General features: G+C 41.8%; 1 protein-coding gene across 24 annotated transcripts in view; it reads right to left on the bottom strand.

Moving 5' to 3' along the window:
* The window catches only part of nrxn3a (neurexin 3a), a 2,332,164-nt gene that overhangs the window by 1,325,786 nt on the left and 985,517 nt on the right, over positions 1–20,861 (bottom strand). For all 24 annotated transcript variants that reach the window (XR_010017469.1, XR_010017470.1, XR_010017471.1 and 21 more), the window contains one exon: positions 4,125–4,244. Coding sequence is in view for 19 of the 24 variants with exons in the window: in XM_063044591.1 (XP_062900661.1) it covers positions 4,125–4,244 (120 nt within the window). In the remaining 5 variants the exon portion in view is untranslated. The remainder of the gene's footprint in view (positions 1–4,124; positions 4,245–20,861) is intronic.

The raw sequence follows: 20,861 nt of genomic DNA, 5'->3' as shown, positions 1-20,861 counted from the left end.
TTTCTTAATGACACAGGAGTAAATTGGGCCCATCAAGTCTATGATGGCTATTGGAGCAAACTCACCAATCCTATAGTCCCCCATTTTCTCTCACAACCTACTCCCACTCAAATGTCTATCAATTCCCCTCCTCATTCTCCTATCATACATCTACACCTTTGAGGACATAACTAAGTTTCACCTTATTTATTTGAATACATTATTTTATAATAATTGAACAATCATAACATATGAGGAGCCTATGATGACCCTCAGCCTGGCCTTACTGTTGTTTAGAATGAGGGAGATTGTTGAAATCTATCTAATATTGAAAGGCCTAGATACAGTGGACGTGTGGAAGAGGATGTTTTCAATAGTGGGGGAGTTGAGGACCAGAGGACATGGTGTCAAAATACAAAGACTTCCCTTCAGGACAGAAATGACCTAATTCTGCTTCAATTCTAAAGTGAGAGTGTGAAAGCAGTAACTCATGTAGTCAAAGAACAAGCATGTGTTCTCCACACAGACAGCACCAGGGAGGGAGAGCTGAACTCAGGACCCTGCAGCTGTTGGGCAGCTGCAGTATCTTTTGCACCATATGCTCAGCATCCCTGAAGAGATAGGGAATGTAGAATTTGGTAGCTCTAGATATTGTTGAAGCATTTTAAGGGATAGTTGGACAAGTGCTTGAGAGAGCATGGAATATGTAGAGGCAGATTACAGTGATTCATTGCAGGGACTAGTGAATTCCTGGCTCCGTTACACAGCAGAGGGATTAGGGGATGAGTAGGTTGTAGTGAGATAAAGCAGGACCCTACAATGTTGGTACCAGGCAAAGTCTAGTAAACTGAGTCATAAGCTGTTGGCTAAAGTGAACTGTAGAGAACTTACGCCTGGTTACTACCCTAGCAATGGCTTCATAAAACTCCAGAGCAGAAGATTGCCACTGTGCCATTTGAATTACACACAGCTCACATAGAACATAGGTGCTGAAGCCTGACATTGCCCGGCTTATCTCAGACAATGTACACACAACACATGTGGGTAGAAATGTTGGGATGGGGAGAAGAGGAAGGCAAATAAGAAAGATTAGAGGAATAATGAAAACTATGGATTGAAGAGAACATGTTCCTGGGTAAGTTGACCTCAAGAGAAGGCATGTTCTGAAGATCTCCTTGTGAATTCCTTCTGTCTACAGAATGCAAAGCTGTGGTGATAAGGTTGGCTTAAATTTGTTGAGGTGTGGAAGGGAGATCAACTGGCCTGAAATACCCATTTGTGTTAATTCCATTTACTTCCATGTTACACATCATTGTAGTCATCCAGTCTGTTTCTCGACAAAATGGCACCACCAGCTCAGGTAACTTTTCACTTGTATCTTCAATGCAATGCCTGATGTCCTCCTCCTGATCAATGATTCAGAACTCCCCGACGTTCATCTGTAAACCTGTCACATAAGTATCCTTTGCAAGGTTGGATTCAGTAAATTTCCCAAGTTATTGATCATCTTCAATGGGAATGACGAAGGGGAAGTATGGGCAGATAATATGGGCATGTAACGTAAATAGGTAGATAATAATTATTAATTGTAGAGAAACACAGGAAAACCCATCTTTGCCAATCAAGTTATTAAATGACGCCATGATAGTATAGTGGTTAGCACAACGCTATTCGAGCTCAAGGCATTCCGCAATTTGGGGTTCAATTCCAGCATCGTCTGTAAGGAGTCCGTTCATCCTCCCTGTGGGATGTGTGGGTTTTCTCCGGGTCCTCCAGTTTCCTCCCACAGTCCAAAGATGTACCAAGTAGGTTAATTGGTTATTGTACACTGTCCCGTGATTAGGTTAGGGTTAATGGGGTTTGATGGGAGTTGCTGGGGCGGTGTGACCTGAAGGGCCAAAAAGGCCTACTCTCTGCTGTAGCACTGAATAAATCGAGGGTGCTGAAGATTAGGTAGAATATCTGACAGGTGACCAACCTAATGGTTTCAGTTTCTCACACCTGGTCAAGTCTAATATCAAACCCTGCATAATTCTTAGTGGCTGTGTTGACATTATATTTGAAATGTGAGTAAGAACTCTTCCTACCTTCTCACTCATAGACCCCACAAAGTTGCTGTGCAAGTTGATAGGGTTGTTAAGAAGTTGTATGGTGTGTTGGCCTCCATTAGTCAGGGATTGAATCCAACAGCTGAGAGGTAATGTTGCAGTGCTCTAAGTTAGACCAGACTTGGAATATTATGTTCAGTTCTAGTCACCTCAAAGTAGGAAAGATGTGGAAGCTTTAGAGAAGGGTGCAGAGGAGATTTACTTGGATGCTGGCTGTATTAGAGATTTACTCGGATGCTGGCTGGCTGTTTTATCACAGGGGTTCTCAAACTTTATGCCATGGACCCCTACTATTAACCAAGGGATCCATGCCTGGGAACTCCCTCCTTATGAGGATAGTTTGAGTGAACTAGGGCTTTTCTCCTTGGAGAAAGGAGGATGAGAGGTGTCTTAATAGATGTATATATAATAATGAGGCATAGGTAGAGTGAACAGCCAAATACTTTTTCCCAGGGTGAAAATGGCTACTTCTTGTAAGAGTCATAATTTTAAACTGATTGGAGGAAAATGCAGTGTGGATATCATAGGCAGGATTTTGTTTTACACACATAGAGAGTGGTAGGTGTATGGAATGCCCTGTCAGGGTGCAGGTAGAGGCTGATGTATTAGGGGCATTTAAGAAAGTCTTAGAGAGGCACATGGTTGATATGATAGAAAAATGGAGGGATACATGGGAAGAAAGCAATGGCAAACAACATCTTTAGAAAAATTTGCCGATTACAATCCTGGTCATAAAGGTCATGATTACCCACATCACACAACATGGCACAAAATGTATTTATTTATTTATTGAGATACAGCATGGAATAGGGCCTTCCGGCCCTTTGAGCTGTGCTGCCCAGGAATCCCCCAATTTAATCCAGCCTAATCAAAGGATAGTTTACAATAACCGATTAACCCACAAACTGGTACGTCTTTGGAATGTGGGAGGAAACCCATGCAGTCACGGAGAGAACGTACAAACCCCTTACAGGCAGCAGTGGGAATGATGATGATGACGACGACATGGGAGGGAACAGTTAGGTTGACCTTGGAGAGATTAAAATGGTCAGCACAACTTTGTAGGTTGAATGGCACGTTCTGTGTTCTACTGTTCCATGTTCTATGTTATAAGATGTTAAAGTCATCTTGGAACTGTTCTGCACCAATCTCACGTGTGAACTTGTAGTGTATAACTGGCATGTGGAATGCAATAACAGTCTTCACCCTTTTTGCTCAGAGTAGTGTTTAATGATATTAGCTTCTGTGCACACATAACTCAGACTAGGTTTTGATATCACCATTGGGCATGTAAACAAAATTGATATGATGTATGTTAAAGGCTCCCTGAGGTCAAATCAGGACATCGATCGATCATCAAAGTGGGTGGATGAACTGAGTTAATTCAGAGAAGTCATGGGATGTTCTGTTCACCCTGCATAAGATGTTGGTGAGACCAAATATGGAGGCCAAATTTCTGATCACCTCCCTTCAGGAAAGATATCAATAAGATTGAAAGAGTGAAGAGAAATTTTACAAGGACGTTGCCGAGATTTGAGGACCTGAGCTTATAGGGAAAGGTCGAATAGGTTAGGACTTTAGTTCCTTGAGGGTAGGAAAATGAGGACAGATTTGACAGAAGTATACAGAATTATGAGGGGGCTTGAGATGGAGGAGATAGAGAGACAGAAATAGAGAATGCCATGTGAAAGTTGGTTGGATGTATTGTTCCCTCCAGCATTCAGCTCACTTAGTGGATGATAAATACAAGAATGTTTTCTGTACCGCTACTTCATTAATTATTTGTCCTTCTTTCTGCATTCCATAACTCTAATAAAATGATTTCACGTAGTTTAAAGCATGCTCAGTAACTCCTTTGCTTGCGAAAGCATGAACAGATGCCTCTTGCCATATCAGAAAAGAATATGGAACAAATTATAAAATATTTTCATTACACATGGTGTTTAAATTATTTAAATCCACTCTTTAAAGTACATTAACTTAATCTTGCAGAGTCAATCGTATGTTAGACGAATTAAACAACTCAGATGACCGTACCTTCTGCTGTGACTTCATCGACCATCAGCTTTAAATGTTTACCTCGACGAACCACTCTGACTGCATGCCAGTCATTATCATTCAGCTTCTGCCCAGCATAAAGTGTCTCCGGTCCTTTACCTGGGGAATGGGTTGGGCAAATAATGTTAGTTTGAACATAACATTCATGACATTATCTTCATCAGGATCGCAATAAAGTCTCATTGTTTCTAGATTAACTTTAAAGCACAGTTGCATCTGAATCTTCTCTGAGCAATAAGATTTCTGCCCTTAATTATCAATGAAAACCTAGGAACATAATGAAAGACCCCTCCCTCCCTGCTCATGGACTGTTCATTCCTCTCCCATCAGTGAAGAGGCAACATAGCATCCATGAAGGATCACCCGACTCAAAAACAGCTGCTTCTTCCAAGCAGCAAGGCTGATTGACAGTTCCACCCCCTGACCCACCCCTCCACACCTCCCTCACCACCACTACTTTATCACTTCCTGTCAGGGTCACCTTATATACAGACCCTCCTGTACCTGGTGTTACATAATGGACATACAATCAATCTATATAAACTACCTTATATATTAATAATAAATGTGGGTTTTTTAATATTGTGTACTTTATCTTGTTGGTATTTTTGTGCTGGAGGAACAATTATTTCAAAGCAACACACACAAAATGCTGGAGGAACTCAGCAGGTCAGGCAGCATCGATGGAAATGCATAAACTGTCGACGTTTCGGTCTCAAGCCTGAAGGATGTCGACTGTTTATTCTTTTCCAGAGATGCTGCCTGTTCTGTTGAGTTCCTCCGGCATTTTGTGTGTGTGTGTGTGTGTGTGTGTGTTCGTTCCTTTGGATTTCCAGCAACTGCAGACTTTCTCGTGTTATGTTTAACAATTATTTGCTCTCCTTTACACTTTTGTACTGGAAATGACATTACTCAATCTTGAATCTTGACACCACCACCCTACCTTTAGTTGCAAAGAAGTGCATCATTTTCAAGCTAAATTCTATAAGTTTTAAAACCAATCTTTATTACAGCTCTAATGCAATAAATACAATGCGTGATAAAATACTCAAATTCAATAATATCCCATCAATTCAACTGGTGACATCTATCTTCGATTCACAAATTTTTGATTGTATTTTGAGATATGCCATTTCATAGGGATAATGAGATAACTGGGTATTTGTAATCCACAATAGATATGCCAGTAACTGGAGCCGCAACTTGAACTGAGGAGTGTGATGGAGCTCCTTGAATTGATGAATATAATTGATTTGAACTTTTGCTGAATCCATTTTGGTGCGTGTGATATTAAACTGAATTACAGTTTCCACTCAGGTCAGATAATGGAACCATCTGCTTCATAATTTTTTTGCCTCATAAATATATAGTGGTTTCTTTTGCTTCTTGTATATTAATTAAAATGTCTATCTAAATATACCATCAACATTATTCTCATCTGTGTTATTACCTATATAAATGTTTTAAATGCAAATGAACAAGACTTGATCAGTAACATTGCAGATGGCACAAAATTAGCAGGTGATGCTGGCAATAAAGAAAATTATGATGATCTTGATCAGTTTGGGAAGTGGGCCGAGGAGTGACAAATAGATTTCAACACAGGTAAGTGTGAGGCCCTTCAAGAGGACCACAACCATGTCGTGGTCTGGAGGCTTGTGTGCCTCAATGACCCAGAGAGCTGTGTTGGCTGGAGTCAGGGCTTTATGCTTTGGCTCTTGGCAGGGTCACCCATGCCAAACTGGTCAAAGAGTCCAGGACAGACCCGGAGTGGTCCAGGTTTGGGGGTTCAGCTCAGGGCCAACAGCCCTGACTGGTAAAACAAAAATGTTACAAAAATGGCAACGAAGAACCTTCTACATCTGAGTGAGATGGTATTCCTGAGTCTCCACCTGGGACTTGCATGACTGACAGTAGTGAAAATCAAAAGGAAGCTATGGACACGATGAAGGAAGCCCTGAACACCACCAGAGACTGAGGACCTTCATTGCTGCCCTGAATACCAGAGACTAAGGATCTTCATTGCTGCTCTGAATACCAGAGACTGAGGATCTTCATTGCTGCCCTGAATACCAGTGGCGCAACAGGCAGTAGTGTAGAAAGAGTGTGATGTAATGCATTTTGGAAAGTCAAAGCGTGTAGGACCTTATACTATGAATGGCAGGGTGTCTAATAGAGCAGACAGACCTAGGAGTACAAGAGGATAACTTGTTGATAGCAGCACGGCAGGTAGACAGCGTGGTGAAAATAACAGTTAACATGCTGGTCTTTATTAGTCAGAGTTTCAGACAATACTCCTATCAGAGGATAGGAGTTGGAACATCATGTTACATTTGTACAAGTCATTGGTGAGGATGCACTTTGAGCACTGTGCACAGTTTTGCTCAATTTGTTAAAGGAAAGACATGGTTAAATTGGAAAAAAATATTGAAAGGTTTTACAAGAACCTTGGTGGGACTTGAGAGCTGTAGTTATAGGGAGAAGTTATCCACACTAGGTTTTATTCCTGGGAGCATAAGAAAGTGAGGGATGACCTCTATAAATTTGGGTAGTGGAGTTCTTGGGTGGTGGGATGGAGATATGTCTCTACTAAAGGAGGTGCAAGGCACTCCTTTCCTCTGGTATAGCCTGCAGGTCACCCTTGGATAAGGTGTATCAGCTTTTCCCACGCCCCCCCCCCCACCACATCAGGGTCTTGTGAAACTATGGGAGCAGGTGGTGGATGGTCGTATGAGCATCACAAGTCCTAATGCGACCACTGACGCCAGGCAAACAAACTCTGAAGAGTATTGATAATGGCTGGGGTCACCTGTCTTGTAAAGACACTACCCAGAGAAGTCAATGGCAAACCACTTGTTCGAAAATTTTGCCAAGAGCATTCATGATCATGGGAAGACCACGATCGCCCACATCTTATGACACACGGCACATTAGGAATGAGTGGAATTCAAAACTAAGGGGCGTATATTCAGGGCAAGAGGAGAAAGATTTAAAAGAGACCTGAGATACAACTTCTTCACACAGAGGATGGTAAGTTTGTGGAGCAAGCTTCCAGAAGAAGTGGTTGAGGCTGCAACAGCGTCTTTGAAGAGGCACTTGGACAGGTACATACAGGGGCAGAGCTCAGAGGGATGTGGCTCAAATGCAGATAATTGGGACTTGTTGGCATGGACTCATTGGGCTAAATAAGTTGTGTCCATGCAGTATTGCTCTACAACTCAATCTGTAAGGATTACACAACACAGTCAAGAGAACCTTGCCACTTGCAAATTCTTAACACATGCACATTATCATCTACAGGAAAGTTACTTTCATCCCTTTGTAGTTTTGTGGATGGGAGTTGCAAGGAGCTGGGACTTCTGGAACTCCCTGCCTATCAGTAGAAAGTCTTACAGCCCAGAAACATCAAGACACCATTCACATAAATTCTCCAAGAATTTCTGCCATATGTTTTATTCTGCCATAGGACGTATGGGTAGAATTAGGTCATTCCAGTCTTCGCTGCTATTCTATCATAGAGACATAGAAAACCTACAGCACAATACAGGCCCTTCGGCCCACAATATTGTGCCGAACATGTCCCTACCTTAGAAATTAGTAGGCTTACCCATAGCCCTCTATTTTTCTAAACTCCATGTGCCTATCCAAAAGTCTCTTAAAAGACCCTATCATATCCATATCCACTACCGTTGCCGGCAGCCCATTCCACACACTCTCCATTCTCTATGTAAAAAACTTACCACTGACATCTCCTGGTTGACTTATTTTCCTTTCCAACTCTTTTCCCAGCTTTCGCTACATAATCTTTGTTGTACTTACTAATTAAGAACCTAGCAACCACTTTAATTATGCTCAGTAATGGCCTACAAACTTCTCAACGAATTCTAGAGATTAATCACCCACTGGCTAAAGAAATTTCTCCTCAACTCAGTTCCAAAGGGATATTCCATCTTATCCACATCCACTCTATCTCGGCCTTGAAATATTCGGCAGTTTTCAATGAGACCCCTCCTCATTCTTCTAAACTCCAGTAAGTACAGGCCTGGAGCCACCAGCATGTCTGCCCCTTAGCTTTCCCCAGGTTCTACTCTTTGCCTACACATGGAGGAGGGACACAGAGAACAGAAGATTAACCTGACAAACCTGCACATTTTTGGTGTGTGGAAGGAAACTCAGTCAGCTGAAGTGAATCGATGTGGCCCCTAGGAGATGTTTGCACACGTCCTTGGAGGGGGCCGCAAGATATGCTGTTCCCATGTCTTCTTTTATCAGTGAAGGACAAGGCAAAAGAGTCATAGAGCACCTCAGCTCAGAAACAGGCTCTTCAGCCCATCTAGTCTATGACAAAATGCATATTATTCTGCCTAGTTTCATTGTCCTGCACCTGGACCATAGTCCTCCAACCCATCCACGTACTTATCCAAGCTTCTTTTAAATGTTGAAATCAAACCCACCACTTCCTCTGGCAGTTCATTCCACACGCACAGCATCCTCGGAGTAAAGTAGTTTCCTTACTAACACAACCTCTCTAGTTGTAATCTCACCCAGCCTCAGTGGAAAAGCCTGCTTGCATTTGCCCTATCTCAACCCCTTATAATTTTATAAATCTCTAGCAATTCCCCCTTCATTCTCCTATACTCCAGGGAATAAAGTCTTAATCTATTCAATGTTTCCCTGGGATTCAGGTCCCCATGTCCTGGCAATATCCTTGTAAACTTTCTCCAAGCTCTTTCAGTCTTATTGATAGCTCAAAAAGAAAATGAACAGTAGAAGTTATTTAAATGGAGACAGCCTCACGCTGATTGAAATAGTGACCGTAAACCATAGTGCAAGTTACTGAAGGGATGGGAGAAGGACAAAGCACCAAATGTGATCAAAAGCTGCACAAGAACAACGTCAGACTGAGTTACATCTTGCTTAACCTGTGAATACAATATGGATGCCTGAATGATCGTTCCTCAAGAAAGAGCCTCCTAAACTTCTTGCCAATAATCAAATCATTATCAGTGGCCTATATGTCATTCTCACAGTAACAGTATGGATTATTCTTCACCAGCTAATTACCACAGCTATTTGTGATGCATTTTTCACACCACTGAGAAAAAAAATGATGGGTAACAAAGAAAACCTCAAAATAATTGATTGTTTAATAAACCAATAACTTTGACAGAGAGAATGCAAATACTAGAAATCTGCACCTCAGATGCTGGAACCCTCCATATTACCCTCTGGGCTCTTACCCCTGCAAGCGCGTAAAGTGTTACACCCGCCCTACAGCTCCCAGCGAAACGCCATTCAAGGCCCTAAATAGTTCTTCCAGTTCTTCACTTATGAATCCATCAAGACGGCTTATTTTATCACGTGCTCTCCAACATTGTTAAGACCCAGCATCCACTGGAACAATCAGGATCTCCTAGAGACCAGCCACTTTAATTTGACTCCCACACTGCCATGTCTGTCCACTTCCTCTTCTACTGTCAAGATGAGGCCAATCACAGGTTGGAGGAACAACAGCTCACAATCCACCTTGGTCGTCTTCAACCCGATGGCATCAGTTTGATCAGCTTCTTCTTGTTTGCCATCAGATTTTGAATGCTCCTTCACTACTTTGATCTCTTTCTGAACTGTTGGTCTATTGTTATACATTCCCCTTGTAACTTATGGTATTTTTTCACATATTGCGTTGTACTGCTACCACAAAATAACAACAAATTTCACGACAAATCTCAATGATAATAAGTCTGTTTCTGATTCACCAGCCCCTTCTGTCACACTCACTCCTTTATTTTTCCTCATCCCTTTTGCCAATTTACTCCCCCTTCCTCTCCCCTATCCTCACAACCTTCCCATCACTTACTCCTTCCTCTCTCTTGTTCATCACCTCTTTCCATTCATTTCATGGTGCACTGTCCTTTCCCGTCAAACTCCTTCTTAATCAACCCTACACCTCATTCACCTAACCTCCTGCTTTCTCACATCATTTCCTTGATACCCCTCACCTAGATCCACCTACCACCCTCCAGCTCTTGCTCTGACCTTTTTATTCCAGATTCTGCCTTCTCCCTTTCCAGTCCCGATGAAGGGTCTTTGACCTTGAAACATCAATTGTTCATTTCCCTCCATAGTTGCTGCCTGACATCCCAAGTGCCACTAGCATTTTGTGTGTGTAACTCCGACCCAGATTTGCACAAATCTAAACATGGTATGATCGTTGTTTTTTTGTTCAAAAACAGCTGGCTTTTAAAAACAAAAATGCTACACAATACTAGGATCTACAAAGTCAAAAACTGATTCAGCTTTAATGTAGTGTCTGTCTGTGGTGAATGTGAATATAGTTATTCAAATAATTAAGGTGGCTTATGGCGTGCTTGTCTTTATTAATCAAGGCATTGAGTTCAAAAGTCATGGAGTTATGTTGCAGCTTCATAAACCTCTAGTTAAACTGTATTTGGAGTGTTGCATACAGTTCTGGTTGACTGCGTTATAGAAAGGATGTCAACGCCTTGGAGAAGGTGCAGAAGAGGTTTACCAGGATGCTACCTGGATTAGAGGGCGTGTGCTATAATGTGAGGTTGGACAAACTTGGGTTGTTTTCTCTGGAGCACCAAAGGCTGAGGGGAGATCTGATAGAGATGTATAAGATTATGAGAGGTATAGATAGAGTAGACACAGGGCATCTTTTTCCCAGAGATGAAATGTCTAATACCAGAGGGCATGCACTTAAGATAAGATGGGGAAATTTTAAAAGAGATGTGAAAGGCAAGCTTTTTTTAAAAAAAAAATAAAAACACAGAGTGGTGAGTGCCTGGCCTGCACAGTCTGTGGTGATGGTAGGAGCACATACATAAGGAATTTTTAAGAGCTGTTTAGTTAGGCACACGAATGTGAGGAAAATGGAAGGATATGGACATTGTGTAGGCAGAAGGGATTAGCTTACTTGGTCATTTGATTACTAATTTATTTGGTTTGGCATAACATTGTGGGCCAAAGGCTGTGCTGTACTGTTCTACGTACACTCTAATACAGGGGTGCCCAACCTTTTTATGCCATGGCCCAATACCATTAGGCAAGGGGTCAGCAAACTCCAGCTTTGGAAGCCCCTGATCTTGAGACTCCTGTGCATGGAAATCCCATCGAAGATACTCAAACCACCTCATCTGGCACTAACAATTACTGCACAGTCAAAGTCACTTAGATACCATTTCTTCCCCATTCCGATGTTTGGTCTGAATAACAACTGAACCTCTTGACTGTGTTTCCATGCTTTTATGCCACACACTTGGCTGATTAGATATTAGTGCAAACGAGGTATATAGGTGTACCTAATAAAGTGGCCACTGAGTGTAAAAAGCCTGGGGAAGTCGCTGTAAAAATAAAACAAAAACAAGGGGTACTGAAAACCAGAAATAAAAGAGTTCTTTAACTACTTAGCAGGTCAGACAGCATCTACGAAGAGAGTAAGTTAACAGTTCATGTTCACTTGAAACTCTTCTACTTTCTCTGTGATGCTGCCAGGTCTGCTGGATAGTTACAGCAGTCTGTGTTTCTTCCAATCCCTTTAAAAGCCTGGTTTCATTTTGTTGTATTTGTAAATAGCATAGATAAATTGTTAAATAATTCGGTTCTGCCCCCTTTCTGCTTGAGTGTATTAACTATAACTTCACATTCAAGTTTAAGTTTAATTGTCATTCAACCATATACATGTATATCGCCAAATGAAACAATGCTCATCTGGATCAAGCTGAAGAACACAGTACATATAACTCACACACGTAACACATAAACTAATATCACCACAAAGAAATAGGTGCATTTATGACACAAATTAAGAAGTAAACTGCATAACACTACTGGTGCTTCACATGCTGTGAGAACTAGGTTGTGACAGGGAGTTCAGTAGTCTCACTGCCTAGAGGAAGATGCTGCTTCCCATCCTAACAGTCTTTGTCCTAATGCTACGGTAGCTTCTGCCTGATTGTAGGCGGTCAAAGAGATTGTTGGACAGCTGGGGGGGGGGCGGGGGGGCGGTCATTGACAATACTAAGTGCCCTGTGTGCTCAGCACTCCTGATAAATATCTCGCTACTCCACACATTTTTATTTACAACTTTATTATTTTCGTAGATCTATTATCTTCTAATTAGATTATTTTTAATATTCTATTACCTTCCATTATTTGATCTATTATCACAGCTCAGTTAAGAGCAAGTCAGCAATTAGATACCAATTTATTTATTTACACAACCCAACCTGAGTCTTGGCTAATAACAGAGTGTGCTACCGTGCCCGAGACTTTTGCACAGTGCTACATTTGACAACGTAGAGCAGAGAGCGAGTTTGTAAAGCCGGCAGGAACAAAGGATGCTTGGAATGGCAAGGGAGAAGCGCTGCAGGAAGGGCTGTGGGACAGGTGTCAGGAGTGAGGTGGGGTGGAGGGGGGTGGGAAGGGAGCTGGCTCACTCAGCCCTGAGACACCAGGTAAGGTAATTTGATTCTAAATAATTGGTTTATTGATCATTACAGGATGCATCTCTGGTGCTTCCCATCCCTCCCCCTTTTCTCAACCATGATTCCTCTGTCCCTGACCCTTTACCACTCTCAGTGACAATAGAGACCCATGTCAGAATTGGGTTTACCATCACTCACATATGTCATGAAATTTGTTTTCTTTGTGGCAGCGGTACAGTGCAATACATAAAATTATATATAATCAGGGTGCCTAAGACTGTTGCATAGCACTGCACAGTAGTTCCAGTTGCCCCACACTTAATTTCATTTACAACTTTATTATCTTTTCAGATATATTACCTTCAAGGAAATGTCTGTTGTGCTTGAAACTCTTTCAAACCAAAATATACTCGGAAGATTCAAATATAAATCTATCATCTTGTTTTCAAATTCTCCATTTTTGTTCTTCCTTATGCCAACTGCAAAAAGGTGTTTGGCAGCAGCACAGCCAGTTTTTGGCTAAGAAAGCACCATTTATTGCACCTGACTCCAAACCGTGAATGTCAGCTGTGATCAACAAGCCACTGAGTCACAGTAGGTGTACAAACACCAGGAACAATTGCTTCAATTTTTGCCTCTCTATAGTGTCTTCTGCAGTATAACGTATATGGTTTTTAAGCCTGCACAGATGAATCAACTCGTCTCACCAAGACTGTCCACATTTAAATAACAGAAAATATGACGAATTATTCATTAAGGCACACACAATACTTAAGAATTGGTTAATCGAATGAGCAGCTTCAAGCTCCTGGGCATCAACGTCTCATTGGATCTATCCTAAGCCCAACACATCAGTGCAATCATGAAGAAGGTACCTCTGCGGTTTTGGCTTTGTTAGGAGCTTGAGGAGATTTGGCACGTCACCAGAGAAACATACCACATTTCTACTGATGTATGGTGGAGAGCATTCTGATTGGCTGCTTTATTGCCTGTATGCAGGCTCCAATGCATAGGATAGAAAAGAGCTGCAGAGCATTGCATACTTAGCCAGCTTCATCACTGGCACAATCCTCCCCACCATCAAGGACATGTTTTATGGTCTTAAGTTAAAGAAGGTGGCATCCATCACTAAAAACCCTCACCATATGGGACATGCCCTCTTCTCTTGGCGCCCATAGTGAGGAAGACCAGTAACCTGAAGACCCACACTCAATGTTCACGGTAGCATAATGGTTAGCTCAGCGCTTTGCAGTACATGTGACCCAGGTTCAATTCTCACTGCTGCCTTTAAGGAGTTTGTACGTTCTCCCTGTGACCATATGGGTTTCCTACGGGTGCTCCGGTTTCCTCCCACGGTCCAAGGACGTACCGGTTGGTAGGTTAATTGGTCGTTGTAAATTATCCCGTGATTAGGCTGGGGTTAGACTGGGGGATTGCTGAGCGGCACAGATCAAAGGACTGGAAGGGCCTATTGTGCGCTGTAGCTCAATCAAATAAATATAAAAAAACAGCTAGAGCTCTCTGCCATCAGATTGCTAAATGGACCATGAACATAACTGTATTATTCATTTTTGTTGTACTATCTGTTTTTGTTATTTATAATAATTTTATGCCTTTTTACTGCTGCCATAAAACAACAAATTTCACATCATATAAGTCAATGATTATAAATCTGATACTGATTTGTATTTTAACTGCCGAGAATTATGGACAAAACATAATCACACATAGGTCTATGAATGCAATTGTGAAAACCTTTGATTACCACACAAGAGTTTCTTCAGATGCTGGAAATGTTGATCAACACATATAAATCTGATCAATCATTCTAATTAGCTCCTGCCCACCCCAGTCTATCTATTACCTCACTCACTGCATGGCACTGTAAATTATACCTACCCGTTCACCTCCATTCAGTCCTTCCAGGTGAGGCAACACTTCACCTGTGATTCTACTGGGGTCGTCCACAGTGTCCAGCTCCTCTGCATTGGTTGACCAATCATAAATTGGCGGACTGCTTCATCGAGCACCACCATCTCATCCGCCAAAAGCGAAACTTCGGGGGGGGGGGGGGGTGTGTGTGTGTGTGTGTGTATGTGTATATATATATATATATATATATATATATATATAGCAATTCGCAATTGTTTTTCTATTATTATATTGTTATTAGGTATCGCATTATACTGCCGCTCCAAAGTTAACAAATTTCATGACACACGCCAGTAATATTACACCTGATTCTGATTCTTCTCCTATCAGATTCCCTCTTTCCAACTCACCTAGCTTCATCTATCACCTTCTGGCTATCCTCCTTCCCCTCACTGAAATGTCAACTTTCATTTCCATCGATGCTACCTGACCTGCTCAGTTCTTTAGCATTTTGTGTGTGTGTTGCCTTGGATTTCCAGCATTCGCAGGCCTTCTCCTGTTTATGATTCACTGTTTATAATTCTGTTTACGTTGTAAATACATGCTGGTACTTATGAACATTTTATTCCATACTTCATTCTAACTTTACTTTTATACAATAGATTATTGTTTAGAATTGTTGAAAATTGGCACTTTGTTGCATGTTGCCCCAACACATCACAGCAAATTCCTTACACTGTATATGTAAATGTACTTTATATGATGAATAAAGTTGATCCTTGAAAATTTTGGAGGATCTCAATAGGTCATGCAGCATATTTGGAGGGACATAATTTTGGCCCAAAATATCAACTGTTGATTTCTCTCCATAGATGCTGCTCAACCTACTGAGTTCCACCAGAATTTTATGTGTGCCGTTCTAATACTGCAACTGGTTTACATTGCTCTTTCACTTTATATTTATTCACTGAACAGAAGAAATACTTTTCAATGGAATTATTACTAATAATAAGTTTGTATCTCCCGATGTTTGGAAGTTCTACGAAATTGTCCAGAAAGTGGATCCACTATTGTCATTTACATATTTGCACAGAAGGCATTCCAGTTCAATTGTCCTATCTGTATTTACCCCAGAACAATTACTACCCTTGTGAATTTACTGCTAAGCCTTATTTACATGGTTTCATTCTCTCTTTATTCCTTGCAGAGCTGGAATCAGGACTCCCTGCTCTTACATAGAATTTCAGAATCTGGTAGAAAAATATGCCTCTGGATATCAGCGTTAAGCATGTAAGAGAATATTCCATCTTCCGGAACTCAACTCTGTACATTTAATGCCATTGGCAACCTTAACTACTGCAGTTTGCCTACCAACAAAACAGGTCTACAGCAGACACCATCTCCCTGGCCCTAAACTTATCCTTGGAGCATCTGGACAGTAAAGACACATGTATGTCAGACTGTTGTTTATTGACTACTGCACTGCTTTTCAGTAGTATAATTCCAGACAAGCTCATCACCAAACTCCAGACCCTGGGAGCCAATGGCTCCCTGTCCAACTGGATCATTGAATTTCTAACCCAACAGACCAGTTGATGGGCAGCAACACCTCCACTGCAACTATTCTAAACACTGGTGCTCTACAGGGTTGCGTCCTTAGCTCATTATTCCATTCTCTGTACATTCCCAACTGTATGGCTAGATTCTGCTCTAATTCCATCTACAGGTTTGCAGACAATTACCATGTAGTGGAATCACAAACACAAAAAAGTCTGCAGATGCTGGAAATCTGAGCAACACACAGAAACTGCTGGAGACAATCAGCAGAGCAGGTAGCAGCTAAGGAAAAGAGTAAACGGTCGATGTTTCAGGTCGAGACCCTTCCTCAGGACCACCATAGTGGGCCTCATCACAAATAATAATAAGTCAAGGTACAGGAAGGAGATAAGGAACTTGTGTCATGACAACAACCTTTCCGTCAAAATGGGTTAAACAACAGAGCTGACCATTGACTTCCGGAAAAGGATGGTGCAACTGCCCATTTACATTGAAGGCATTGAGGTTAAGAGGGCTCAAAGCTTCAGGTTCCTCAGAGTCAATGTTATCAGTCGACATGGCCAAGAAAGACCACCAATGCTTCTACATCCTCAGGTGGCTATAGAAATTTGGTATGTTCCTGTTGACCCTTACCAATTTTTACTAATGCACCAGAAAAATCACTCTATCCGGATACCGACCAGCTCAGTCTAGCAACTGCATTGCACATGACCACAAGAAACTGCAGAGAGTTGTGGACACAGCTCAGCACATCACGGAAATCATCCACCCCTTACTGGACTCTGTCTGTACTTCCTCCTGCCTCTAATAAAGCAGTCAGCATATTTAAAGGCTTCACCCACCCCAGATACTCTGTCTCCTCCCCACCTCCATTAGGCAGAAGATACAAAAGCCCAAAAGCACATACCACCAGGGTGAAGGACAGCTTTGATCCTGCAGTAATAAGAACCTTGAATGATATTCTAGTATGATAAAATGGACTCTGGATCTCACATTTTACCTTATTAATATCTTGCACAATATTGTCTACCTGCACTGCATTCCCTCTGTAATCGTAACACTTAATTCTCCATTCTGTCATTGTTTTACTTTGTCCTACCTATAATCACTGTATAATGACTTGATCAGTATAATCAGTATGTAAAACTAACTTTACACTGTATCTTGGTACAGGTGACAATAACAAGCCTACACCAAACCAAATCTGTGATTTTTATTTCTATTAGGCCAACGCTCAATGGTCACATTATTAGGTACCTTGCTCATTAATACAGATATCTAATCAGCCAATCAGATGGCAGCAACACAATGCATAAAAGCATGCAGGTAAGGTCAAGAGGCTCAGTTGTTGTTCAAACTAAACTTCAGAATGGGGAAGAAATATTATCTAAGTGACTTTGACCAAGGAAAGATTGTTGGTGCCAGACAGGGTGGCTTCAGTATCTCAGAAACTGTTGATTTTCTGGGATCCTTATAGTCATACTTTATTGATCCCGGGGGAAATTGGTTTTTGTTACAGTTGCACCATAAATAATAAATAGTAATAGAAATAGTAACAGTAATAGTCATAGAAATAATAAATAGTAATAGAAAAATAGTAATGAACAGTTAAATAGTAATATGTAAATTATGCCAGTAAATTATGAAAAGTCCACGACCATGTCTGACCCTCCAAGGGAGGAGTTGCAAAGTTTGATGGCCACAGGCAGGAATGACTTCCTATGACGCTCTGTGCTGCATCTCGGTGGAATGAGTCTCTGGCTGAATGTACTCCTGTGCCCACCTAGTACATTATGTAGTGGATGGGAGACATTGACTAAAATGGCATGCAACTTAGACAGCATCCTCTTTTCAGACACCACCGTGAGAGAGTCCAGTTCCATCCCCACAACATCACTGGCCTTATGAATGAGTTTGTTGATTCTGTTGGTGCCTCATGATCCTCATGAACAACATTCCTTAGAATTTACAAAGAATGATGCAAAAAACCAAAACAATGCAGTGAGTGGCGGTTCTGTGGGCAAAACATTTTGTTAATGAAAGAGGTCAGAGGAGACTGGTTCAAGCTGACAGGAAAGTGACAGTAACTCAGATAGACACACATTACAACAGTGCAGCTCTGAGTACAGAACACATCGGATCTTGAAGTGGATAGTCTACAGCAGCAGAAGACCATGAATACACACAGTGGCCACTCTATTAGGTACAGGAGAAATCCAATAAAATGGCCACTGCATGCATGCATTTAACAGCAGCAACGAGAGACGAGTTTTTCAAGCTTAATCTTCCGCTACAGAAACTAGTAGAATGCAATTACATTCATTTAAGTTCCAATAAATTCAATTAGCATGAACTCTTCATCTGCTGGACACCTTTTCACTAATGTAGCAATAACTATGCTCAGAACTGAATTTGAGCTGCTGGGAGAGAAGAATTCCCCAATGACCACCAGCAGAACTGAACAAGTCAGTCATGACATCACCATCTGTTAACACATAACCTCTGAAGAGGCAGCAATTGATAACTTATGCCTTTGAGGTGAAATATAACCACTTTTCTCTAACCACAGATGCTGCCCGACCTACTGAATTTTTCCAGTATTTGAGTTTTGTTATGAGATAACAAACCATTCAGTTCCAGAACAATGAAATTTTTGGACAATAAGTCCCTACCTACATCTACATGCAATAAAAATGTATTCTTTGAATTTTTAAAGAATTTTTCTTTTAGTATTGGTGGATTAATGGTGTTCCATTGACCACAAACAGAACTGAAGAATATAACTAGCAGTTAAATTTGATCTTGAAGATGTAATTAAATTTTCCTGCAACTCTGACAATAGGGACGGTACGGTAGTGTAGCAACTAGCATAACCCTACTACAGCGCCAGTGACCCGGGTTCAATTCCGCTGCTGTCTCTAAGGAGTTTGTAGCTTCTCCCCATGATCATGTGGGTTCCACCACGTGCCCCGGATTCCTCCCACATTCCAAAGATGTACGGGTTGGTAGGTTAATTGGTCAAGTGGGTGTTATTGGCCGGTGTGAGCTCATTGGGCTGGAAGGGCCTGTATCCGTGCCGTATTTCTAAATAAATATTGCTAATACAAATGTTAAACTCTTCCTTACAGAACAGACATACAGAACAAATGGGGCATTTAGATCAATCATCCCACTCTGTTTCTCAAGTTTCACTCCATCTTTATCCTCTGAATCTGTCAGTGTCACCCTGCATTCCCCTCTTCCTCATGAACTACTCAACTTCCCCATAAACTTATATACAGTGTTCACAAAAGTTAAAATTTTTTCCCTGAACTTCCAATTAGATTCCTTAGTGGCTTGTGTAGATAGAGCTAAGTTCAACTCTTCCCCACAACTGAAAACACTCTCCCTAGGTCTTGTCTCTTCAATTGGTGTTCTTAAGGAAAGAAAACATACTTGACAAATTTGTTAGCTAATTAACCATGTCTAACGTACACCCTCTCAGCACTGGGTCCAGCCAAATGAAAGACACATCCAAGGAGAGGTTTGATCACATGGTAATCATTTAGTACGCAACACTCACAAAATGCTGGAGGAACTCAGTAGGCCAGGCAACAGCTGTAGAAAGGAATAAATTTAATGCAACTAAGTTAAAACAAGCTTGTCCTTGAAGTTGCTTTTGAAACCTAGCGCTTTGATCAAGACTTCTGACTTTTGTATTTCTTGTTAGCTTGGTGTCAAGTATCATAAGACCATAAGACCATAAGACAAATCATCTGTGAAAATCTTTGGGAGCTAGGCTTTATCATGTTCAAGGCACTTGTTATAAGCAAATTGGTAGCAGTTATTTCTACATATGCCGTCTGCTGGATGGATCACAGCTCGACTCTCATGTGATGTAAATTTTACACAGGCTATTAATTACACACTGACCACAGGTCAAGTGGTTGGTGGATTTCAAGCTGTCTTGACATTCTGATACACCTCCATCCAATGAAAATATTTAACTTGGCAGCATAACTTTGGTAATTCAACCTGAGCCTGAGGCTCCGGAGGGTTCCTGTACTGTGGAAGACATCCTGCCTTGTCCCTGTGCCGAAGACGCCGCGCCCCAGTGGCCTCAGTGACTACAGACCGGTGGCATTGACCTCCCACATCATGAAGACCCTGGAGAGACTTGTTATGGAGCTGCTCCGGCCTATAATCAGGCCACACTTGGATCCCCTCCAGTTCGCCTACCAGCCCCGACTAGGAGTTGAGGATGCCATCGTCTACCTGCTGAACCATGTCTACGCCCACCTGAACAAGCCAGCAAGCACTGTGAGGGTCATGTTTCTTGACTTCTCCAGTGCGTTCAACACCATCCGCCCGGCTCTGCTGGGGGAGAAGCTGATAGCGATGCAGGTGGATGCTTCCCTGGTATCATGGATTCTTGACTACCTGACTGGCAGACCACAGTACGTGTGCTTGCAACACTGTGTGTCCGACAGAGTGATTAGTAGCACTGGGGCTCCACAGGGGACTGTCTTGTCTCCCTTTCTCTTCACCATTTACACCTCGGACTTCAACTACTGCACAGAGTCTTGTCATCTTCAGAAGTTTTCCGATGACTCTGCCATAGTTGGATGCATCAGCAAGGGAGATGAGGCTGAGTACAGGGCTACGGTAGGAAACTTTGTCACATGGTGTGAGCAGAGTTATCTGCAGCTTAATGTGAAAAAGACTAAGGAGCTGGTGGTAGACCTGAGGAGAGCTAAGGTACCGGTGACCCCTGTTTCCATCCAGGGGGTCAGTGTGGACATGGTGGAGGATTACAAATACCTGGGGATACAAATTGACAATAAACTGAACTGGTCAAGGA

The sequence above is a fragment of the Mobula hypostoma genome, chromosome 1 (genome assembly GCF_963921235.1).
Source record: "Mobula hypostoma chromosome 1, sMobHyp1.1, whole genome shotgun sequence".
NCBI lineage: Eukaryota > Metazoa > Chordata > Chondrichthyes > Myliobatiformes > Myliobatidae > Mobula > Mobula hypostoma.
The sequence above is the reverse complement of the archived record's forward strand: the minus strand, read 5'-3'. Positions and strand labels throughout refer to the sequence as shown.